Source organism: Leuciscus leuciscus, assembly GCF_965113295.1.
Source record: "Leuciscus leuciscus genome assembly, chromosome: 12".
Lineage (NCBI taxonomy): Eukaryota > Metazoa > Chordata > Actinopteri > Cypriniformes > Leuciscidae > Leuciscus > Leuciscus leuciscus.
In genome coordinates, this window is record NC_138736.1 from 3,702,989 (window position 1) to 3,729,432 (window position 26,444).

Here is a 26,444-nt window from a genome sequence, read left to right on the forward strand (position 1 = left end):
GCTCTGCAAAATACAGGAAAATCACATTTTGATGTGTCGCTTTTGATGTTAGTCACAGTTTCACCCGTGCTTTGAGAAAATCAACCTTTCTATTGGTTTGACATTTGCATATGCTCCATTTTCCCATTGCACCTTTCCAGAACTTTTAATAGTTAATGAAGAGGCCAGATTGAATCTGTAAAAAGCATGAAAATGGATACTTGGAAGAAAAGCAGGTTGACCTAACCGACAACCTGTGCAGAAAAGCACATAGACGTTTCATGATGTTCTAGCAGCTCTGACATGAATTGCCTCTTTAAATGAGACTAATTTCCAAGTTGCTTGGATGAATAAAGAACAATCTATCAGTTTTTCTTCCATTTATAATTTGCAAGACATTGTTTTTTCTCATTTGTTTTTCTTGTTCTTCTCCTCAGAATCACTCAATTATCATGTTTAAATCTCATGTATAATGTTGCATTGTCTCATCTCTCCACTTGCATCTTGTGCTTTTCATTACCTTTAACCTGTGGGGTGAATTCACTAAACAATTGCAGCACTTAAGCATGCAATATCTCAGCAGAAAAAGCTAGAATAGCACTGTCATGAGTATTTAAATGAGGTCATTGAAATTGTTTCATAATTTGCATTATTATGTAGTAAATTGCGGTTAAAACAACGAGAACAGCGTGTGCGAATAAGTTCCTCCATCACATCCTTCATTCTTAGTGAGTTCCTCCTCCTGTGTCATGACCACATTTCCATCATTCAATCACAAGCCATTTCTGGAGAGACATCTTGAGCCTCATTTAAAGGGATTACAAGTCTGAATCAGTGAACAGACATTAGAGGAAGCCACCGTTCCTCATTAGATTGTCTTAGTTTTAGGGACAGTTAAACAAATGCAAAGACATCCACTTAAGAAAGTAACGATATGCACAGCTACTAAGACTGGTCCAAAAACAAATGAAGTGCATTTGCACTGGAAAGTCATTTGAGCTTCTTTAATATGGTCAGGACGCATAAAACGCGAGTGTCTTCAATACAGTGGGAGTCATTTTCATTTTACAGTGCTGTGCTTGTGTGCATGCTGATGATAGTGAGCATTTCTGCATTGTGTTGAGACCTCTCTTTGTTCTAATCTGCATATTTTGACTGCATGGTTAAATGAAATATTAATTGTGCATTAATTGTATCACCCTATAGACGTACAGTACAAGTGTGTATGTGCGTGGAAAGGCCTGCATTTGAAGTCAGGTTCACTCGGTTGGAAAATGAGAGGTGACATGGTCCTCTCAACCTCAGATAGAAAGACTAGTCACATGACCCATGCCAACAACCAACTCAAACCTCAGTCTTTTTTAGATTAGATCACGCAAAACAAAGAATTTATAATAGCTTAAATCAATAGCATTGATCCATTAAATAAACGTGTATGTCCTTGAGTCAGCGTTTTTCTTTTTCTGACATAGTGTTCGACTATAATCTCTATTAATACTACTGATAATAAAGTGTGCCCTCAATTTAACACGAAAAGCTGCTAATACGATCTGGGATTTAGTCAGTATCTCCACTTTCAATGATGTAGTCACACTCTTACAAAGCGACGACTGCACTGAGACACATTAGTGGGGATGTGTTAGCGGTTATCAATTAGATGATTCCAGGGTGTGTGTGTGTGTGTTGTGTGTTTGTGTCTGTGTTCACATGTAAGCTCCACCTCCTCTTCAAATCGTTCTGTGAAGCCGTTTGCATGAGGCTTGCATGACGAAAATGAAGTTTATCCGTATGTATGTGTCTAATGGCTAACTGTGCTCTGAATTTGCAGTAAACGAAGGAGGAATCAAACAGGCCTCTAACTCCTGTCCAGACCCGGGGGAACCGGAAAATGGCAAGCGCATTGGCAACGACTTTAGGTAATCACTCTTAGGTACTGTGTGTCCCAATGAAGACTTCGCTGGAAGGTATCTTGTGACTGTTATCCCCGCATTCTCCACCAACACTGCTAGCATTGGATGCTGATAATTATATTCTGATGGATCATTCGAGGCGTTCTGAAGTTTCCTAACGGCCCTGATATACTTCAAGCGAATTCGGAGAACTTGTGTGACGTAATTTCGATCAATATCAGGCCAAAACGAAGTCCGTTTGGAGTTCGTTTCAGGAGTTCAGAAGCAAACTTTCCAGAAAAGTTCACTCTGGCTGGTAAACGGCTTCGAACTACCATTGGTCCTTGGTGATGACATAATAGGGAGGCGTGGCTCTGAGGCTCCGCCCTCTTTGACCATGTCGTTTCTTCTCTAATCCGTCGCGGTCAAACATCTACAAGTAAAATCATGAACACAATGGAGAGCCACTTTAAATTACGACATAATTCTGATAGAGACACTGTTTTTTATGTTTAATACTCTAAAGCTGCTTGCTTTAAAGCAATCTATTGTATAAAGTGCTGTATAAATAAACGTGACTTGACTGGAGTGCTGAATTGCAGAGCTAATGTAAATACATATCCATATCGCTATGATCAGAAGCTTTCTTAACTGTTGTTTTCTCAGCACTGTCATTTAAACGTTAAATGTTTATCTTGTTATTGAAAGGACAATGCACAGCACATATTTACATCTTCATCTAAATGGCGTCGGGATGTTCGCTAACATTATACCGTTGCTCACGTATTTCAAACTTCGTTATACCCCTAAGCAAAGTATGAAAAATAACTTTGCGGTGAGTATATCGCCATCTTACATGGAAACACATTACTGTAATATTACTGCAGTGTTCGTCTTGTTGCTTTGCAGATTTTATTATACATTGTAATGGCCTTAAGGTTATATGCAGATAAGATCATTTTAACTCAAATCAATTTTTCATGTCCACATATTTATTTATTGGATGAGTAGTTGTGTAATAACTAGGATAATGCACAGTCAGCCCTTTACATATAAAATTTTTCCAAGGAAAGAAGAAAAGTGTATTATGGATACAGCGCTTCTACACTGAGGCCTGTCATTAATATTGTAGCATCTGAATATCTTACAGTAGTGTCCTCTGTTTAGCACTCCCCGAGCATATAAATCATGTTCTCCAATCCAGACCCTTGCAAGACTTTCCCAATGTCAAGCTAATACCAGCTCCACAGGGAAGCTGACCGTATGTGAATGAAGACACTAATTAGCGCTAGCCGATTCAAATTGCGACGCTGACGTTATTCCAGGTTTTTGTGTAACATGGATTGGATTGCGGAAAACCCCAGTGAATGCTGCAAGCGTTTCATGTTTGGATGCAGAGGTTTCCTCAAATGAAAGTACATGTAAGGCCAGTGTCGGAGTTTGCTGAGTGGATTTATTGAGATCTGTCCAACCCCAGATTGAAGGAAGCATTGAAGAAATGGAGAAAGCTTTATGTTTTTGGAGTATCAAGGCGCACCACAGTTTTGATTGCAAGGATAAGACGTTCTTTTGATATGTTTTCATTTATTTATCCCTCTCTTGTGCATGTTGCACTATATTTCCTCTCTAACTTTGCGTTTGTATGTTGTGTGCTTGCATAGAGCTGAGAGTATACGGCATATTTTATTTGAAATGTAATTTTTTTTCTTCGAAAGATGCACAGTATTTTTCCGTGCCGTCTTGGCTGAATGACTGGCACACAGCATTATATATAACCCAACTTTAAGCTCTCACGGCCTTATTTTCATGTGCATCTTTCACCCTGATCATTGAGTCATGCTAATGGATTTGTGTTGGATCTGATTTGTTTGTCATTCTGTTCATATGGGTCCCCGCAGTATCGGTTCGACAGCCCAGTTCACCTGTGACGAAGATCACGTTCTTCAGGGCTCCAAGAGCATCACGTGTCAGAGAGTGGCGGAGGTGTTCGCGGCGTGGACTGATCATAGACCTGCCTGTAGAGGTGAGTCTGTCACATGCTAAGCACACTGAACATCTGTATATGTTTCTGTTCAAATTCAAGATTAATGTTACGGGTGTGTTCACACTTGGCAGGTTTGATTCTATTAAAACGAACTCTGGTGAACTCAAAGTTCTCCAGAGTAAAGGGGGCGTGACAGGGATATTTTATTACTTTAATGTGTTCCTTGAGGTTTTTGGACAAAACATTTATATACAGTATGTGGAAAACATCAGGTTTCAGCTGCTTTATGGCTTGTCAGTAAATGGCCACTGTTCTGATTGGTTAACGTCATTGTGTGGGGGGAACGTATCAGTGCCCACTCACTAGTGTTTTGAAAACATAAAAAGTAAAAAAAACTTTTTAAAACAATGCATTTTCATACATTGTTTACTTACAGTTTGTGATGCAGCTGCTCTCAGATCTAATAGAGTTCACTGTAACCCCGAATAAGTTGGCAAAACTTTAAAAACAAAATTAGTTAAGAAATTCAAAGTTTAATTAAGCAGAACTGGCAGATTTTTTATTTTAATTGCTCTTTACTTGAAATATTTGACTAAGCTAATTCTTACATTTAACTTAAAATGATCATGTAATCTCAACTTAAATATTTTTAGTAGTGGAAACTTGGCTAGAAACTCTTCTAAATTAGTATAGCAAAACCTTAAACGCTACTAAATCTACCTCTTAACATTAATTCTGCACAAAATACGTTATATAATACTTAATTTTAGCATTTTATTTCCCTTTCGAGTGTCATGGCAAAGCATGCTGGGAAATAGAAATCCCAGCATGGTTTCAGTAAAATTTTAATTTGTCAAAATTAAAAGAAACAAGTTCATAAAACTCAAAACAACTAAACAATTCAGATTACTTCAAATCTATCAGTTTTGCGAACTCAAAAGAAAAAGAAAGTTCTAAATACTCATAAAAGTTAATTTGATTGAAATAATTTGTTTGATTCAAACCAATTAATTATTTTGAGCGTTAGGGTTTACAGTGTTGGCTACTTCATCTTTCAATAAAAGTTTATTTGCGAACTCTTCTTTGCACCCGGCCTCATTTACGAAACAATCTGCAGTCAAATGCTCTGAACAAACATATAATGTCATTATAATGTCATTAACGGGAAATTTCACCGCTGGAAAGATGAATGTGTATTTAAATTGGGTCATGTAGTAGAAATGTGAAATTATTTTAGAAGTTGATGGCTTCTTGACTGAGAAAAGCCAGAAAATGTATTTTTGGCTCATGTGGATGAAAGACAACAACTCCCAGAATGCTCTTGCTTCGCTGCCCAACGAGGCCACTCCCAAGCCACGCCTACCGGTTACAGAGGGCAGTATCGGGAGAAATGATACAACTAGGCGACTAGTCGACTTGAAACTGAAAAGACAGCGTTTCATCGTGAGATCCGCCTATGGGCGGGTTGAGGACATGCGGAACGAGCTCCTCCTACTGGCTGGAGTCTCTCGCCTCTGGACAAAAGAGCCTCTGATGAGCTAAATTACCATTTTTGTGCCATCTGAGTTTTTTTTCCAGACACACAATACAGAAATCTCTCGTCTCAGGGGGACATGAGGGAGGGAAGCACGGCCATTCCAAAATACTACGGGTTACTTAATGCTAATCAGTGAAGTATCCCTTAAATAATGCCAAGATGTCATTAAAAATAAACCATACACTTGTTATTGACGCTTCTGAAGTCTGTACAGCGAAGCAAACGAGCAAGTTTAATCAGGACACATCCAAGGAAATGTCTTTCTCCTTCCATTTGTTCTGATATCTGCAGACTCATGTGTGAGGAGTACGTCAGAAACTGAACGCTCATCTGTATGCTGTATTCAATGGGTGGGGCCTATACGCCATACAATATAATCCATATCGGTTTGAAAAGAGGTTGAGTAAATGATTTTTGGGTGAACTATCCATTTAAGATTAAACCTACACAGCCTTTATAGCTTGTCAAGTCTTATTTCAGCATTATGAATTTGGGTCAGCCATCGAGAAGAGACGTTTGGTCTGAATACTTAGTAGGATTAATTATAGCTAGAAGGGGTAGGTTAGAAGGAGTGATATTAATTAATTTTAGGAGTGTTTGCAGTTGTCTGGTGACAAGCTTACTAATCAACTTATTTTTATTTTTTTTACACTGGATCTGATAGTATTGCCATGGCAACTAAAATTCAGAGCAGAATTTACATGCCGGCAGTGATTTCTAGCTTTTCACAGCCCTAATGGCTTTAAGTGTCAGTCGGCCGCCCTGGGCAAACAAACAGGAATTGGACTGTCTCCATCATACCGGAGGACACTTTAATTATAGCTCAAAATGAAGTGACACTTTCATCAGCGTTTAGAGATCATGGGCTGTTTCTCTTTTCTTTTTTTTTCTTTTTTTTTTTACTTGCTTATTTTAAACACTTGTTATCAATTAAGCAAGCTCAACAGTCATTCATTAATTTAACTATAGCATTAAGGTTCTCGTCTCCGTTTTTAGTGTTTATTTAAAACAAGAGAATCTTGCTCTCATTATAGTCTCCTGTCTGTTAGTTAGCAGCTTGCATGGTCTTTTAACAGCAGAAGTGACTAAAATCCCAGTCGCACAGGGGTGGGAACGTTGTAAAACTGTGGCGCTATTAGCACAAACGATGTGTTTCCATGCAATGTGATTTACATAATTTCCTTTTATGAATATTATCATGCATTTGCCTGCATTGTTTTCACCAGTACGGTGGCTTTGTTGAGCTACAGAATTACGATGCATGTAAAATTATAATTATTTTAAACCACAACATTCATAAATAACAAAATATTTTGGTTTACATTGCATGTCTTTAAATTAAAGCATAAACTGGATAATAAGGGCGATATTAAGATGTCAAATGGTGACGTTACTATGTCCCCCGCCTATGTATTTAATTATACTGTAGCTTTTTTTCCCCCAGTGACCAATTGCTTGCTCTTAAAACCTGTGGCATGGGTTTGTATTGTTCACTGTCACAGCTGTGGATAGCCGCTAATGAAAGGGTTTGCATGTTCTTGTGGTGCCATTTTTCTCCAGTTCCAGAGCACATTAGGATCTGTGGCTCAGGCTATTGGCTCAAAAACTTCTGTCTGGAACAGAGATCTATGAGCAAAAAGCTCTGCCAAGCAACCGCCATTGACATGAAAGTGAATGCTAATATACTCTGCAGGTATTATAGACCTCCGTGAGCAGAACCTAGACAGTGCGACCCCAAGTGGCTCGCTAGCGAAATGACTGGTGATAGAGTTTGTCTTAGCAGTTCATTTCTGTGCTTGTTTATTAGCGGATAGAAAAAGACAGAGAATTTACTGGGCACAGGTGGCGCTTGCTAAGGCAATTGCTTGTGAATGATGTTTAGTAATCCTTGACTTCTGAAATAAGACAAGGCAATTGGTGTTGATGTAGAAGGACGAGCAGCTTTAAAGTAGGTGATGTTGTTTCTAAGATGGACTATTAATGCGTGTTTGGATGTTTGGTGGCTTTAAGGCCGCGGAATGCGGGAAAATAAAGGTGTGGAACCGTGTTCGAGGTTTAATGATGTAATTGATCATTCTGGGTGGCAATTGTTTTTTTGTTCAGCCTGTTCCAATGTCTTGGAGTCTCCTAATCTTTATGCTTGCTGCTGACTTGGCCCATTTTCCCAGTAGAGGTCGGCTTCAGTGTCAAGAAGTGTAAAACCGCAAATAGGGCTGAACATATAAGGGATGCATAGAGGAGGATATTTTATTTGGGTGATATAGGCAGTTATCTTGATACTTAGACCTAAAAGCTTATCCGAATGCCAAACCCCTGTTGGAAAGCACCGGCAGTGTTCTTGATTAAATGATCCGATAATGCAAGAATCACAGCATGCAGTCGGGCTAATGTACTTTTTAAACCAAAGAGGAAGCAAAAGAAGGTCAAATTAATTTTGAATAAGCTGTGTAAAACTTTCTACAACAGTTTATCCGGTCCTTGACTTTCTGTGACTTTGCGGCATATAGGATTCAACAGCGTTGTGTGGATTGTGACTCTTTCCGCAGGTTACATAGTTATGCCAGTAGGTGGCGACAAGTGGCTTTTCTTTTTAAATTAATTGCTGAGACATTCATTCAACCCATTCGTTTATTAACAGGAGCGGAACGGTCTACGTCAAAAATGTCATACTTTTTGAGTATGTTCTTTTGAATAATTAATTATTTTTGCAGCTGTATGAATGCGTATAGTATGAATGAATACTACATGCGTAATGTCGTCATATTGTTATGAGACCTTCCAGCATCACTGACATTAACAAATTAAATCAACTCATGAGATAGTAAAGTGTTAATCTTTGTTGGAAGATCACAAATAGACAGAGTAACTGCAATATTGTATCTAAAATGCTAATATGTGACCCTGGATCACAAAACCAGTCACATGTCGCACGGGTATTTTTGTGGCAATAGCCAACAATATTGTATGGGTCAAAAATTTAGATTTTTCTTTTATGCCAAAAATCATTAGGATAATAAGTAAAGATCATGTTCAATGAAGATATTTTGTACATTTCCTACCATAAATATATAAAACTTTTATTTTTGTGTGTGAATGCAGCACAATCGTGAACATAAATGGACAACTTTAAAGGAGATTTTCTCAATGTTTCAATTTTTTTTTTGCACCCTCAGATTCCAGATTTTAAAATAGTTGTATATTGGCCAAATATTGCCCTATCCTAACAAACCATACATCAATGGGACGCTTATTTATTCAGCTTTCAGATGATGTATGAATCTCAATTTCAGAAATTTGACCCATGTGACTGGTTTTGTGGTCCAGAGTCACATATTAACTAATTTTTTATTTTAAAAAAGAGAATTGCACAATGGCTTGTGTGGTATTGCTTAAATTCACCTTTCTATACAGTGTGTACAATGGAAGTTCAGATATGAATCTGTATCCTTTGTTTTTCTTTCTTTTTTTTTTTACCTTTGGCTTCCCTTGTAAACAAATGTCAGTCTTGCGTTCTTGTCGTTGTTTTGTGAAGGTGGGATAAAAAGTGACAGGTTATCGCTGGCCAAGTAATGAATTGTTTGCTCATCCTGCCCTTTAATTTTATAGATAATTTCTCTCTGGCTGCTTTGCTACAGGCGAGAGGACCGAGCCAAGGCCGTTCATTTAGCAGGCCGTAATTGAGCTGTCAGGGAAGGCACAAGCATGCGCAGATATACGTCATTGTGAGAACTGATGTAGGTTTCTGGACCGCTTCCCTGAGCTCTTAAATCGCCAGCTTGTCCATAAGTCGTTGTCGCCGGTGTGTAAGAACAGTCCGGCAACACTGAGACGCAAGGGACGGGAATAACAGCTGGGATGGACAACAGCTGTACGCACTGCATCAGTGTTATAGCTCTTAGCATCACAGAAAAGTGGGAACGTGGGAAGAAAAGAAAAGTGGGAAGGACCTGAGAGACATTATCAGAGGGTATCAGAGACACACAAGAGGGTAAAACAAATAGTAGAAGTGTGTACTGCCTTTATAAAGAACAAGAAGACTCAAACCACTCAGCATGTTTGTTGATGAGATCTTTGAGGATGGAGAAGACGAGGCAGAAAGATGCAGTGTGGTGAAAATTGTTCCTGAACTGTTGAAATGTTGGCTGTCCGTTAGATTTTCTTTAATGGCTGTGAAGTCACCAAAGCTGTGATAGCAAAGCTGAATTTTAAACAGCAATGACATATCGTGTTATTATCAATATTGAAAACAGTTGAGCTGCTTAATATTTTTGTGGAAACTGTGATAATTTTTTTTCAGAATCATTCAATAAATAGAAAATCTAAGGAACAACATTTATTTGAAATTTTGTAACACTCTTTCCTTTCACTGTCCCTTTTAATCAATTTAATGTATCCTTGCTGTATATAAGTATTATTTTCATTACATTTCATTAATCTCTCTCTCTGTCTCTCTCTCTCTCTCTCTCTCTCTCTCTCTCTCTCTCTCTCTCTCTCTCGCTCTCTCTCGCTCTCTCGCTCTCTCCCGCTCTCCCTCTCTCTCTCTCTCTCTCTCTCTCTCTCTCTCTCTCTCGCTCTCTCTCTCTGAAATATACAGTATATATTGTATATAATTTTATATATAATTTATGTATTGATTTAATATTCTCAGTTAGTTTGTGCAATCTATATGACATGTGACAAGAAGAGATCTGCTATGTTTAATGTAAAAATGTATAATAAAACAAAACCATGGAGGATACATTTTATGGATTATGTTGTAAAAGTCCCCCTGTAGTCAATCATTTTATCCCTTAAAAATTATTCATGCCTTAAAATACCTTGAATGTAACTCTGCACCCATTTAGTATACGCGGTTCTATGAATATGCAAATGAGCCCCGCCTCCACTCACTCACTCAGCTCAGAGATCCACTGGTTGACGATCACACGTTGATCTGATTGGTTACAAGGTAGTTTGAGACGTCAGAAACACCAGCGATTTCAAAGCGTGTTTTTGAGACTGTCTTTGGTTCACTGCAGTTTTAAGGAGAAAATACTCAGCAATGCTGTCGACTTATGAATTTACACATGGTTTGTCTTAAAGCACATTAAAAACACCACATAGACATATAAACAACTTGGTTTTCACCACAGAGGGACTTTAAATCTTGTACATGTTCAGTTAAAAACTAAAATCTCACAAGATGGTCAAAATCGCTTGGTCTGGTACATTTTGGACATTTATTGTTAAACAAAATATTTGTGTAGATTAAAGTAGATGCAATTTATATCATAGTAAAATAGACTAAAATTTACGCTACATAAATTCAATATTAAACAAAAACTGTGCTCTCTGCTGTAAGAGAGAAAGAGTAAATGTGTTGCAACAAAACACTTGCAGCCAGGGACAGAAATCATCCTGTGATGCTCAAGTAAGTTGCTAGCTGTGTCAGATTTGTGTTAAGGAGTGCCTGCAGTTTTCTGGACAGCTGCCGTCGTCATCGGGGGGTCCGTGTGTTCAGAGAACATGACCACCAACTGCGCAGGCCTACCAAAACCTCCATCCCCCTCAGTGTTATCCACTCCAGAGCACACTCAGTATGGGTGAGAAGTGTGTTTCTGCAGGTGTCCACTCTTACACACACACACACACATGCGTGGCGCTTGACTCTCAGCAGGTCTATAACCTTTAGCTCTCGACTAAATCACTACATTCATGTCACTTGGGTGCCTGTTTGTTCCTGCAGCTACAGGCTGCACAAACTAATTGAGAAGATGCGAAATTAAATCATGCAGAAAATTGCCTAGATCCATATATATATATATATAGTATATTGTTTTTGGCACCCCAGGGGTATACCGAGTTAATCATAAATTTCAGTTTATCCATTTAGTGGACCCGACACCTGACAATCCTCCCACTCCCTTTCATTTTGGGAAGTTTAAAAACTATATAGCGATTAAACAGGTGAATTTGTTATTAAGCGAAATTAGAGATAATTGTAAAGCCTTGCTAGAACAAACCTCTTAACATCGTTACAGGACTTTGCAACTGGTGGGTCGTGTTTTCTGAGAGGGGTCATGGACAGCAGGGAAAAACAATGTTAAATTAAATTAATACAATGAACCAAACTTAGCACAATTATTTCATGCTTTTGACAGCCATAGTTTTTCACAGAAAAAAATATAATATAATAAGTTTATTTAATATTATGCTGAAAAAAAATACATGCTGAAAATTATTTAGTTGACAATTGTTTGGTCTAGGAAAAAAAAAAAATCTAGGAAAAGATCTAGAAAAATCTCAGGGAAAACATTATTATAATGTTATGCATTATTTTGTTCATTCTCTTTTTCAGTTGGGCAGAGAAAATATATGAGAGAATGTGACTCAGACTACATTAAATACGAGATCACTTTCAGCAGGGATAAATATGATTTGTGCCAACCACAATGTTTTCAGTGCCGTGAATTATTGGCTGTCGAGAGCATGAAGCCATTGAGATTCAATTTTGTATGATGAACACTTTTGGTACTTGATGGACCACTCGTTGTCCAAAGTGAAATCTGGGTTTTCATGATTGAATGTCTAAAAACACATTCTTTTTCCCATATTCTCCATTCCTGCAGCTCCTCTCTATGAAGCCCCTCCTTCTGAAAAGCACACTGTGCTCTGATTGGTCGGCTGGAGCAAGTGTGTTGTGATTGGTCAAGCGCTTTGAGCGTGTTTGGGAAATGTCCCGCCCCTTACCATAACCACCAGTTTAACACACTACTAACTAACTCAACCAGGCCCCGCCCCTTTATTCTGCATATTAATTATTTAAATGAGGAATATTGTGACGTGTTCGTTTCCGGAAGAAAACTCAAGACTACAATGGAGGCGTTTCAGGGAGTTCAGAAACACTGACACTGATATAGAGAATAACTCCCGCTGGAGGGACTTTGTGCTTTGTAACTTTGCAGAGCTTTTTCATGCGCAAAACAGCAACATACACACTTAAAGAAAGATGAAAATGTGAAAAAGCACAATAGGAGTCCTTTAATAAACACAACACACTGTCCTCTGCTCTCACTGGCAGCACATAGGTTTATTGGTACAGTAGGCTATTCCTCTCTTATGACTGTTGATTGACGCAAAAACCTCATAATTTCAAGCTAAAGTTTATCCCGGATGCCAGACTGGAGAGGGCTTGTCACAGGATACTTCTCTAATTAGGAGCTCCTTGACGAGAGCATGACTTTCAGAGGGAAAAGTATGCTTTTGGGCCTGAAGGAGCCTCATGGTTCCCCGTGCTTGCCTGAGATAATGAGTTATTCATTTTCAAAAGCAATCAAGATGTCAGGAGCTGATAGTGAAACCTGTTGCCGTTGGAGATAATGCCTCCTTGTCTTTTCATCAAAGCCCTGTCACTTTGACATCAACCATGATAAATGTGGCAAAAAGTACAAGAGGCTGGATTTGAGAAGGCGTAAACCCGTAGTTGTCAATTTTTAAAGATATGACTGTCACCGGCTTTGGGAGAGAAACACCAGAGCGTGTCTACTTAGCAAATTATAACTGACATTTCTATATTAAGATGACGAATCAGACCCAAGTGTGTTTGGCTAAGCCTGCTTCAAATTAACTCGTTTAGCCGGCATGAAGTTAGTCATCTGAGGATTTGATTGGATTGCTAATCGTTGACAAATTAAGACGGTCATGGATGACTGGTGGAGGCTTGTGGCTTATATTCCAATATGAGCCATGCAAATCCCGCAAAAAAACATTTCGAGCGCTAAGTGAAACTCAATCCCTGGAGATGGCAGGGTCGCAGTTTTTTTCTAATTATCAAATCAATAGTAGAAAACATTAAGTGAAGGCTGACCACTGCTCAAACCAATTAGCTGAGACTTTCACATTCTTTTGAAGGGAAACAGCACATTCCTGTTTTTTAGTTTTTCTCACTGTTTTCTCTCTTTTCCTTTATACAGTGAAAACTTGTGGATCAAATCTTCAAGGTCCGTCAGGGACTTTCACCTCACCGAACTTCCCCATTCAGTACGAGAGCAACTCCCAGTGTGTGTGGATTATCACAGCCAGCAATCTAAACAAGGTAAGAGCAAAAATGTATGTTTGAAAATGTCATAATGCCTTTTATATTCTATAACATTTAGGTGTTACAAGATCAGTGTTGTTTCATGATTCTGGAAAAATAACTGGATGTGTGTTGCGCACACAAAACTTCTCACACAGCGCACAAGTACCGATTTGAGTTCTCTTTCACATCTTCTTGCGCTTGAATATTTAAAGTAAGACAAAAATAGCCCGCCTTGTTGGCAGAGGCTATTTACATTAACTCCACCCACTGACGTCTGGTTGGGCCAGACAAGATTACAGAAGTCGCTGGAACGTCGACAGTAGCAATAGTGTAACGCTAAGGCGGAAAGTTTTGACGCAAATCAACCCGAGTTCAAATCGGACTCGCTCTACTCTCTTTTCCCATCTCATATCAGATCAGAAAGGCATTTAATTTAAATAAAAATGAAGAAAATATTCGAAAAGTGGAAATGAAGTGTCAATAAGGCGCCATCCATTTAATAAAGCTTTCCTATAGCTCAAACAGTGGAGTGTTGGCGCTTACAACGCCAAGGTCATGGGTTCGATTCCCAGGGAAAGCAAGAACTAAGAACTGATAAAAATGTAAAATGTGTACTTTGAAATGCAATGTAAGACGCTTTGGATAAAAGCATCTGCCAAATGCATAAATGTAATTTACACTCTATGTTATTATTGCATATCGTTTAATGTACCTGTACAACAACACTCGGGTACAAATAGCATCTGCCACTATTTATAAGTGAAGAGTTCAGATGCAAAAGCCTCTAAGTGCCATGACCTCTGAAATTTTCTTCTAGAATGATCATTTTTATCAGGCTCGTATATTTAAGCTCGATAATATCACTTAAATGGCAATGCAAATTACCTATTAATTGTCATTTAAGTGAAATTACTTAACTTAAATATACATGCTTTATCAAAATGATCATTCTAGAAGAAAATTGCAGATGGCACTTAGAGGCTTTTGCATCTGAACTCTTCAAGTATAAATATTGTGTAAGTAGAATCTATCCCTATTTTCACTTAAGGTCCTTCTACGCTGAGTTCGAAACCTTCGTATGCGTTTTTTCGAATGTCCCGAGCGCCGTTCATGCTGTCGGTCAGTCCTCCCTGTCGAGCCCTGACTGTGGTCCACAAGTTGGCATTAGTATTCTGCCGTGACTCTTCTCAGCTTCTTGTACAGGGCCTGTGGTGATGCTGTCGCTGGATCAGAGAGAGAGAGAGAGTGAGTGCATGGGCGTCTGATCATTTGACTGCCCTGTCTCTCCTGGCCTTCTGTGCGATTGCTCATGACCTCCTCCCTTGTCCTTTTTTTTTTTTTTTTTGCAGGTTATTGTGGCCTTGCCCCCTACAAACACCTCCCTATCCATCCCTTCTTCCCCACAAAGCCCTTGCGCGTTTATAGGGAACTGCATGATGGGCTTTGTTAGTTATGTGTGTATAAAGGTGAAGAGTGTCTGTTTTATTGCTCTTGTGGGTTTTACAGCCACACTTCAGTTTAATTCCAACATTTTGAGATCACCCCCACAAGAGCTACAATGTGTGAATGTGTGTAGGGAGATAATCAGTGTATAAATATGTGAATGTGCGAGAGAGAAAGAGAGAGATGTTACTTGTGTAGGGCGGAGGATTCAGTGAAGAACCGACAAAGGAATCGTGAGGAAATAAGTTGTTCTGATTCGTCTTAACGATTCTGGCTCCATTAATTATTCTTTTGAGTTTGAAAAAGAAATATTTGAATACATTTGTAGAATTGCGGATTATTGCAATAGTAAATATAAAGCAAAGAACACAAAATGAGACATATGACGAAATTAACTTTCACTGAAAGGATCCAGCTCAGAAGAGTCGTGTTTTGATCTCTTGGTATATTTTTTGATGTACGGAACTTAAACGAACTTGTTAGAGTCATTCCCTCGAGAATCGGACTTCACTGGTTGAGCTTTATTTTTTTGATTCTCTAAAGCAGACTGTTTCGTAAGAGTTAGTAGCTGTATTTTTTATTTAATTTTTTGATTCACTTAAAAGAACCAGATCATAAGAGTCATCCGCTCAAGAATCAGAATTCACTGGCTTCACTGTAGGTGTTTTCAAAGGAGCCAAAGTTCATTGGTCTCACTTTTTTCTAAATGGTTCTCAATGGTTCTCTCACTTCAGCCATATCTGTATTGTCATTGCGGGACCTTGCAATTGATTTCAGGTGATGTGACTCACTAACATTGCAATTCATCTTGAAATAGCAGATCTATTGAGTGCAACAAACAAAAACTCAGAATTTTTTTTCCTAACCTCAAGTCAAGGTCTCTGAGATTGACTCTTTCTGTGGTGGAATGATACACACAGGCAATAAATTAAAAACGAACAAACCGTTTTCTCAGTTCAGAATGTTTGGCCTTCTCCTCATCTGCCTACTCGTAGGTTTATAAAGAAGTTTTGTGCTTATCTAAGTACTTTAGAGAGTCCTGATCATGCCAACACTCTCTTACTTTGACTGTTCATTCATACCTTTTCCCAAACTTCTGCAGGCGAATCACCCAAGGTTTGAGTTGGAAAGCTGCGATACAACCCAACTTTCTCAGGACCATTTAAATGTTCAGAAGGCCCTGATGAAATCGTCTGGACGTATTCCCATCATATGATGGATGGAGGGTAGCATGATAGCCTTGTGGGCCATAGAGATGCTTTTTTTTTATTTTCCTACTTTTGTCAGTCCGCATTGGACCACTTTAAAAGGTCTGGAACTCTGCCAGCTTGAATAGAGACGCTTGTGTTGTTTCCCCGCAGCCTTGGCTTTGGAGTGTTGTTTTCAATAAATCAAAGAGTTTGTAGAATCTTCTCTAAGAAAAAAAACTAACTTTTTTCCTTACCCCCCAGCCCCTTTTTTTTTTGTTTTGTTTTTTAATGGCCAAAACAATGAGTCAAGCAGTATCAGTGGCAAGTCACACTTTTTTGTATTTATTTTTATATTTTTTTTATATTTCCACCGTTATTGTGCAGGAAAGAACATAGTTCATGAACACACCATTGTGTTATTTGGGCATGTTGTCACACTACATGAGGAAACCTGCCGTTAAATAGCCTATTATAGGCTTTTTAGCCAATTTAAACAGTAAGATAAAATAAAACACAATTCATTAAACAGAAAAAATAGGCAACATGCAAATATTTAAAAAAAAACTGTTGTTTTGCCAAACAGAAATACAACCGAAATACAAGGCTATGATTGCAACAAATGGCAATTGATGTTTTGAACATGTAAAATGGGGATGTGGACATTAGGCCGACCACCTGTGTGACGACTATCCCCGGTTTGCCATGCTTTTTGTTTAATTATGTGCTTTTTGAACCCATAATTCAGCCATTATGGTGCTAACCCTAATGTACTAGCCCCCATTTTACCCATTCAGAAAAGCAATTGCCATTTGTTGGAATTATAGTTTTGTACTAATTTCAGAACGTTTTCCAGAAAGTACAATTGATTTGTGGGTTTCACTTAATTACAGGAAAAGCATGGTGTGGCAAATTCATTCATCTACAGAACAGAAATGCATTTGCAGCACAACGGTGCGTTATTTATTTAAATGCATACCAGCGTACACCCTGTTACAAGTGAGCAATTGCTAATTGTCTCTTACAGCCTTTTGCTCACTTATTTTTGGCAAACTATTTTAGGGTGGCAATTTATTTATATTGCACTCTGTGCTTTAACCTTGGCGAGAGTGACTTGAATGGTGTCGGGGCTTAATTCAATTTAGAGTCCGTTGTGGCACTTTTGGATTGTGGGAATGTTGGAGACAATGTTAGTTTGGTTTCTTTTTGTTGTTTGCTTTTTGTTCAAATGGAGATAACGAAAATAATAAACGGATCACTGGTTTACCGAGGGATTTGTTAACTCCGCTTAGCTCAGAGCTCGCCGTGCATATAGAATCAAGGCCAATGCATCAGGCGCACATTTGGCCTTAGTCAAAAGCAGAACGAATTTCTGTGTAATTTGTTGATAAATACAGTGCATGCATTGAATTCAAAGGGACAAATTATGAAGAAATGGTATTATGTGCGATTCACACATAAATTGGTTGATGTTTCATGAATGAGGCCCAAATTGTGTCCATCCTCGTTCACATTTCCAGCTGTTGAGTTGCGTCCTCTGGTTTCAAAAGGAGACGTCTGCAGTAAACACGGCTTTGTCTATTTGTAGATGGTTGTTTTTCAGAGTTCAGTTGTCCATCCTGAATGGAGCATGACCTGATTTATCAAGCAGAAACTGAAATGCTGTCGCCCCATTGGTCTTTTGTTGGAGATTGATGCCCAGATTGGGCATTAACCTCAGAGGGAGCATCAAAGGTCAGATCATGACAGGCAGAGAAACATATGTCCCCTCATCCATGCTCAGACTGTTCACTTCAAGTCGTCTTTTCTTTTCATTTCTTGTCTCCCATTTTATTTATTTATTAATTTTTGTGGTAGAAAAAAAAAAAAATTCATATTAGAGGAGAAGCAGCTAATATCAAATAATGATAAGTATTGAGCAGGTTCTGACTAACTTAAACATATCTGAATGGCCATTGCATTCATGCGCTCAGCAAACATGTCTGTGATTGGCTACAATGTTCAACGCTGCAAAAAGAAACCTTTGATGCTCTTTACAGAGCGCTCACACAAATACACACGGGAGAGTTTGACGTAGACGCCTCTCAGCAGGTACCGGATTGTTCTCTGGTATCATTTCAACAACACAACACAACACAACACAACACAACACAACACAACACAACACAACATAACACAACACAACACAACACAACATAACACAACACAGGGTTTCTCAAACTCGGTCCTGGAGGGCCACTGTCCTGCACAGTTTAGCTCCAACCCTGATCAAACACACCTGAGCAAGCTAATCAATGTCTTCAGGATCACTAGAAACTCACAGCTAGGTGTGTTTGATCAGGGTAGGAGCTAAACTGTGCAGGACAGTGGCCCTCCAGGACCGAGTTTGAGAAACCCTGACTTAACATAACGTAACATAACGTAACAACATAACATAACATCAGCATATTACAATGATTTCTGAAGGATCATGTGACACTGAAGTATAGAGTGCTGGCTTTGTTTCACCTTTGTTTTCTTTTTAAATATATTTTAAAATAAAATGTATTCCTGTAATGGCTGATATAATTGCACTTTTTACATTTTTGTATTTTTTAACTTTATCTTTGATCAAATAAATGCAGCTTTGGTGAAATCTTACCGACCACAAACTTTTGAACTGTGCAGTGACAAAAAATTAAATAATGTTTTTTTGTTTTTTTGTTTTTTTTGTGATATGTGAAAGTGAAGTGAAAAGTGAAAATTCTGCATGCACTTGGCCGAAAAACGAACCCGAAAATGACTTTTTATATAATTATTATTTCTCATTTTAAATTATTATTTTTTTGGGGTCATTTTATTAATATTTGACTTTTTGATTAAATTCAATAATGTTAAAAAAATTTAAGATACAAGCCAATAAAATACAATAACCACACTTTTATTTAAAGTAACACCAAAATTGGACATAAAATATATTAAAATAATATGAAATATCATATATTTTCTGCCTTTTTTATCTTTTGGCCCTAAACAGAAAATGCCATTTTCGGTGCATGCCTAATATTTTTGGTTCAACATTCAAGTCTAAGCACAAAGAACCCGATTTGAACGGATTCCAAACACACATGTAACAATACCCACACACACAAGGGTCTTCCTCAAGGTGAAAGCAGAAAACAAGCTGCCAGGATATCAAGCTCACATAGTGCTGTTCGTAGTGTCATTTCCCCCGATTAAGTTCACAGAGATGGGATCTCTGGTTTCTCTAAGCCAGGCTACTTCAACTGTCACACAATCCTGCTGGGATTTACTGCCAGTACAGTCTCACCCAAGCATTTCACAGATGCAGTTTCAGAGCAAGAATGAGAGCACAAGCCATCATATGGCCGCTGCCCAGAAAATTACAAGTTTGCTGAAAAGCAAAACGCTGAGTGTTATACTTCAAACTCTAATTATTCAGGTCAAATGAATGGCAGAACTGTCAAAAAAAAATAAAAGAATTGATATATATACAGTACAGGCCAAAAGTTTGGAAACATTACTATTTTTAATGTTTTTGAAAGAAGTTTCTTCCGTTCATCAAGCCTGCATTTATTTGATCAAAAATACAGATTTTTTTTTTTTTATATTGTGATATATTATTTCAATTTAAAATAATTGGTTTTCAATTTAATATACTTTAAATGATCATTTATTTCTGTGATGCAAAGCTGAATTTTCAGCATCATTACTCCAGTCTATCACATGATCCTTTAGAAATCATTCTTATATGATGATTCATTATCAAAGTTGGAAACAGTTCTGCTGCTTAATATTTTTTCATAACCTGTGATACTTGTTTAGGATACTTTGATGAATAAAAAGTAAAACAAATATAAATAAATAAATAAATAAAAAGATGCAAATGTTTTAAAAATAGAAATCTTTTGTAACAATAATATACACTACTGGTCAGTCATTTGGGGTCAGTCATTTTTTTCTTTCTTTTTTTGATATAAATCAATACTTTTATTCAGCAAGGATGCGTTAAACTGATAAAAAGTGATAGTAAAGAAGATTTATATTATTAGAAAATATTTTTTTTATTTTGAATAAATGCAGTTCTTTTTAACCTTTTATTCATCAAATATATTAGGCAGCAGAACTGTGTCCAACACTCATAATAAATCAGAATATTAGAATGATTTCTAAAGGATCATGTGATAGACTGGAGTAATGATCCTGAAAATTCAGCTTTGCATCACAGAAATAAATGATAATTTAAAGTATAATAAATTGAAAACCAATTATTTTAAATTGTAATAATATATCACAATATTACTTTTTTTTTTCTGTATTTTTGATCAAATAAATGCAGGCTTGATGAGCAGAAGAAACTTCTTTCAAAAACATTAAAAATAGTAATGTTTCCAAACTTTTGGCCTGTACTGTATATATACTATATGAACGTACTTTAATCATTGCTGTTGCTGCAAATTATTAAATGCAATAAGCCACTTGAGATTATGTTAAAATGATTTTCAATCTGTGTTTGTCATTCTTAAAAACACCCCTAAAATGTAAATTCAGTAAAACTACAAATCACTGTCATCTGCTTATTGCTTTAGTTCAACACTGTGTTCTGTGTTTTTGTTTTTTGTCCTAAAAGCTTTTTATAAATATGAAGAATTGTTTATTACCATCACTGTTCACTGCATTTCCAATCATGTCACTCAAATGAGACTATTTCAGCAGTTTTACCTGGAGCAGTATTTCAGTAATATCATGTCAGCCCTTCAGCACACGCGATCTGTCATATCAGGACCATGTCAAACGACAGAACTGATGAACAACCGTCACAGTCTCAAAGTGACAGGTAATGCAGTTTGGTCAAATAAAAGACATTTGCAAGTAAATGTACTTCAAAATCCAAAACCATGAACTGAACTGACTTCTTTATTCCATTAGCCTGTATTAAAAGCAGCAAATGAAACATTGGCTGACCTATTGGATGAAAATAATGTTTTTTGAATATTTACATGATCGCAGGCGGTGACAACAGGGGCCTTAAAATCCCAGATTAAATTTGCAGTTTCTCTTCAAAACATCAAAATGTGTGTGCTTTGGTTCTGGCTCCCTGAAGGACAGTAATACGCCATGAAGAATCTTATATTTTCCTTTCTTCGCTGATAGTGAAAAGCTATTAGTAAAAGATTTAAAGCCCCTGATGTAAAGGTGTGGAAAGAATACATCCTGAAAACAAGCCTCTGGGAATCCCAGTATTGACAAAGATAAAAGGCATGACTGAAAAGATTATAAACAACTACTGTATAGGGTTGACAAAAGTACCAGTACTTCGGTTCCAAGTCGATACTTATTATAAATGTTAAAAAGTTATGTTGTGTTGTGTTGTGTTGTGTTGTGTTGTGTTGTGTTGTGTTGTGTTATGTTATATGCTGTTATGTTATGTTATGTTATGTTATGTTATGTTATGTTATGTTATGTTATGTTATGTTATGTTATGTTATGTTATGTTATGTTATGTTGTGTTGTGTTGTGTTATGTTGTGTTGTGTTGTGTTGTGTTGTGTTGTGTTATGTTATATGCTGTTATGTTATGTTATGTTATGTTATGTTATGTTATGTTGTGTTGTGTTGTGTTGTGTTGTGTTGTGTTGTGTTGTGTTGTGTTGTGTTGTGTTGTGTTATCTTATCTTATCTTTTGTTGCTATGTTGTGTTGTTATGTTATGTTGTGTTGTGTTGTGTTGTGTTGTGTTGTGTTGTGTTGTGTTGTGTTGTGTTATGTTATGTTGTATCATGTTATGTTATGTTATGTTATGTTATGTTATGTTATGTTATGTTATGTTATGTTATATGTTGTGTTGTGTTGTGTTATGTTGTTATGTTATGTTATGTTGTGTTGTGTTGTGTTGTGTTGTGTTGTGTTGTGTTGTGTTATGTTGTATTATGTTATGTTATGTTATGTTATATGTTGTGTTGTGTTGTGTTGTGTTGTGTTGTGTTGTGTTGTTTTGTTGTTATGTTATGTTATATGTTGTTATGTTGTGTTGTGTTGTGTTATGTTACAGTATGTTGTGTTATGTTATGTTATGTTGTGTTATGTTGTATTCTGTTATGTTATGTTATGTTATGTTATGTTATCTTATCTTATCTTATCTTATCTTATCTTTTCTTATCTTTTGTTGCTATGTTGTGTTGTGTTATGTTATATTATGTTATGTTATGTTATCTTATTGTATCTCATCTTTTGTTGCTATGTTGTGTTATGTTATGTTATGTTGTGTTATGTTGTATTCTGTTATGTTATGTTATGTTATGTTATGTTATGTTATGTTATCTTATCTTATCTTTTCTTATCTTTTGTTGCTATGTTGTGTTGTGTTATGTTATATTATGTTATGTTATGTTATCTTATTGTATCTCATCTTTTGTTGCTATGTTATATTATGTTATGTTATGTTATGTTATGTTATGTTATGTTATGTTGTGTTGTGTTGTGTTATGTTATGTTATGTTGTGTTGTGTTGTGTTGTGTTGTGTTGTGTTGTGTTGTGTTGTGTTGTGTTGTGTTGTGTTGTGTTGTGTTATCTTATCTTATCTTATCTTATCTTATCTTTTGTTGCTATGTTGTGTTGTGTTATGTTATATTATGTTATGTTATGTTATGTTGTGTTGTGTTGTGTTGTGTTGTGTTGTGTTGTGTTGTGTTATCTTATCTTATCTTATCTTTTGTTGCTATGTTGTGTTATGTTATATTATGTTATGTTGTGTTGTGTTGTGTTGTGTTATGCTGTGTTATGTTATGTTGTGTTATGCTGTGTTATGTTATGTTATGTTATGTTATGTTATGTTGTGTTGTGTTATGTTATCTTATCTTATCTTTTGTTGCTATGTTATGTTGTGTTATGTTATGTTGTGTTGTGTTGTGTTGTGTTGTGTTGTGTTGTGTTGTGTTGTGTTGTGTTGTTATCTTATCTTATCTTTTGTTGCTATGTTATGTTATGTTATGTTATGTTATGTTATGTTATGTTATGTTATGTTATGTTATGTTGTGCTGTTATGTTATGTTTCTAATATGCTGATTAAATCATTCTAATATACTAATATGTCCTGTCATGTCATGTTATTAGCATAATACTGTATATGGTTTGGTCAAATTTAACAATGGGTCGTGGGTCCAATTCCCAGAGAACATACAGACTGCATAGATGCTTACTGTTATATTATATAATTTATTTATATATTTTATTTTATTTTTAAATGACTGTTTTTAATTGAATGCCCATTTTCGTGTGTATATGCATGTGTGCTTGTGTTGACATGTCGGTTCGGTGTTTTGTGAATGTCTCGGCTTCTTTTTCTTAGACTTGTTTGAATTGCATCAGGCCAAAACAGATTTATTTTCCGAACATTGATTCTGGTCTGAACACCAGTCACAATGACGCATTTTCATTTCTAATGAAATAGACCTGTCTGTATATCGGTAAAAGCATTTTCACTGGCCTCTCCGCTCCATTGTAAAGGCATAATTCTGCTCTATTACCTTATTTCTTTGCAATTCAATACTCACTCAGCACCTCACCCTCCAACAAAAGCATTAGCTTACGACTCCAATCGCCATGACAACCGCGGGCAGACAGAGCAAGTCGCTGAATACCTCGTGGGCCTGATCTGAGATCAGATTTACGGATTATTTTAATATTACAAATCCAGAGAAGAGACCGATCCAAGATCAGCCTCACTGACGTCGCATTCCCAACTGTTCAATCCCGCGTCTCTGCCGTGCCAGAGCTGAATTTGTTATGTGGTGACCTTTAGTGAGACAGGGACTCTGGAGTATTTTGTATTCAGTTACATGGAAAAAACAACTGTATTATCTGTGCCGAGATGCCGTCTGAGCATCAATCATCACTCCTAAGTAGCTCTCATACATCCATACCTGCTAAAGCCCATCGCCATGGCAACTAATTCCACCCAGTAGCTGTCAATGGGTTGATTGATATCGAAAGTTCAGGCCTCTCCTAATGCCTGTGGCTCTTTCCACACCTCTAATCCCTGTTTCCCTGTTAAAGCCTCAGTCCTCCTTTCCGAACTCCCAATTATCCAAGAGATGGTCTAGTCTTGAAATAACTACATTTTGTATGAATCAGTGGATTGTGCTGTGATTGTGAAATGGGTATAATTAATCTGATTTTATTTTATTTTTCTTTCATAAGCATCAGTTTCCCACAGGACTGAGAAAGTACAAAAGTCGGGCAATAAATGTAAAAACCAGCTGCGTTTCCATCCAAATGTGAAGCGAATATTTTCCAAGTTTGCAACAACAACAAAAAATGCAAATTAGGTGTGTTTCCATCAGGTGGTTTGGTAACCTAGTAACCAACAGTAAATGAAACACCCATCAGCGTGAACAGTCGTGATGAGCCATTTTCCCTTTTTGTATATTAGTACGAGACAGAATAATATGATTATCCTTTCGCTTCACTGCTCAGACACATGTCAAATGGTCATTAGCTGTTGTGCATGTGGTGACAATGTTATTTTGATGTGTATGTATGTGCGTATACATACAGGCTATACACATTAACATAATATTCAGTCACTGCATGGAGTGCGTGTGGTCGAGCAGTGTGGCGAAAAGATCATATTAATATTGGGTCAGAAAACAAGCAACACTCAAAAGTATACTCTTATTACTGAGCCGGGCCAAATGATCCGGTTCGGTTCCCTAAAAAAAGCCGGAATTCCCATCCTGAGGAAACAGCCTATCATCAGTCACGTGGGTTTCATGAGCGTGTCGTCAGAATTTACTCAGTAAATGCGTTTCCATCTCCCACTATAACTTTTATTTATTTATTTTTCATTTGCAGTTTTCATCTCTCGTTTCTGATGTGATCCTTTAAAATGAAAACCGGGTGATGGAAACGTAGTGAATGTCAATAATTGCTGAGAGCATAGTGGGCCTATGATCAGGGCCGTTTCTAGTTTCTAGCCTTTTTGGCACTCTAGGCAAGATTCCTATTCCTGTTTTTGTACATTTTGAGGTTAAATGCATCAATCTGGTGCACTTTGAGAGCTCAAAATTAAGAGCTTCAACCGGCTTCAACCCATGAACTGTGCACATTGAACAAAGAAACCCATTGACTTGTACCTGGACAATAAAGAGGGCTCAAACATATTTTTAGTTATGATGTAGAGTCTCAGTCTACATTACATTATCACTGGTGTTTATGAGTTATATAAATATGATGTAAAATCCATATAGCCCAGGGGGTGTCAAACTCAGTTCCTGGAGGGCCACAACCCTGCAGAGTTTAGCTTCAACCCTAATTAAGCACACCTGATCCAGCTAATCAAGGTCTTCAGGATCATAGACATGTATAGAAAGGCTAGATGGCTCAAGGCGGAGTCAGCTGTGTCGTCACTTGGCGGCCATCTTAGGTCAGGAGACTGCGCTGCTGCTCCCTGCTGCTGTGGACGGAAGGTGAGTGACATACGCCAACTAAAATGCTCGTAACTTGCTGAATTCTTGACGGATTTACAAACGGTTTGGTTTATTACAAACCTTATTAACGTGGCTATGATTTGTGCTGACGTCGTTTGTGGCTATAATTTTTCACAAGTATGCAGTTAAATAGCCGCATCCCTGACGTTTATGACACACCAAGCCGTTTGAAAATCGGTTGAAAATTGAGCAAAATATAGTTATTTCAGCACTACATGCACAATAGACTTTAATGTTATAACTGGACGAGCGGTCCTGTCCTAAGATGGCCGCCGTGTGACGTCGTCGGGTCCCATTGGCTCTCAGCGCCGGTAAGCTATCTAGCCTTTCTATACATGTCTATGTTCAGGATTACTAGAAACTTCCAGGCAGGTGTTTTTGGAGCTGGTTGGAGCTAAACTCTGCAGGACAGTGGCCCTCCAGGAACTGAGTTTGACACCCCTGATATAGCCTATAAACATACTGTATAAATGAAAATGAATATTTCAAAAGTATATTTCACATTACACGATAATATAGGAACATTACAATACTTTTGTCCTAATTTCTTCACTTGCAAGAAACAAACCCTTGAGCTTTTATTGTGGAGAAAACACCAGATCACCGTGCTGATCGCGTGAGCGAAGCGTGCACTTCTCTTCAGATCACGCAGCACAAACAGAATACTTAATTAAAGTCGTGTGCTGTTTTATAAAGGCACAAAGCCATATCACGATTTCGATTTAAGTTTGTTGGCAAAATATAACGCTAGATGTTTTGTTTCAGCTTTATGTTACTAGGCGACCGCCTAGTTTGCCTATGCCTAGAAACGGCCCTGCCTGATAATAATAACCTCGACTAGTTGTGTTATGATTAGCCTACATTCTTCTCCTGAGCGCT

At 37.4% G+C, this 26,444-nt stretch overlaps 1 protein-coding gene across 1 annotated transcript in view; it reads left to right on the forward strand.

Moving 5' to 3' along the window:
- csmd3b (CUB and Sushi multiple domains 3b) overlaps positions 1–26,444 on the forward strand; it is a 466,880-nt gene that overhangs the window by 242,761 nt on the left and 197,675 nt on the right. The window contains exons 9-11 of the mRNA XM_082185594.1: positions 1,808–1,895; positions 3,767–3,891; positions 13,342–13,463. Coding sequence (XP_082041720.1) covers positions 1,808–1,895; positions 3,767–3,891; positions 13,342–13,463 — 335 coding nt within the window. The remainder of the gene's footprint in view (positions 1–1,807; positions 1,896–3,766; positions 3,892–13,341; positions 13,464–26,444) is intronic.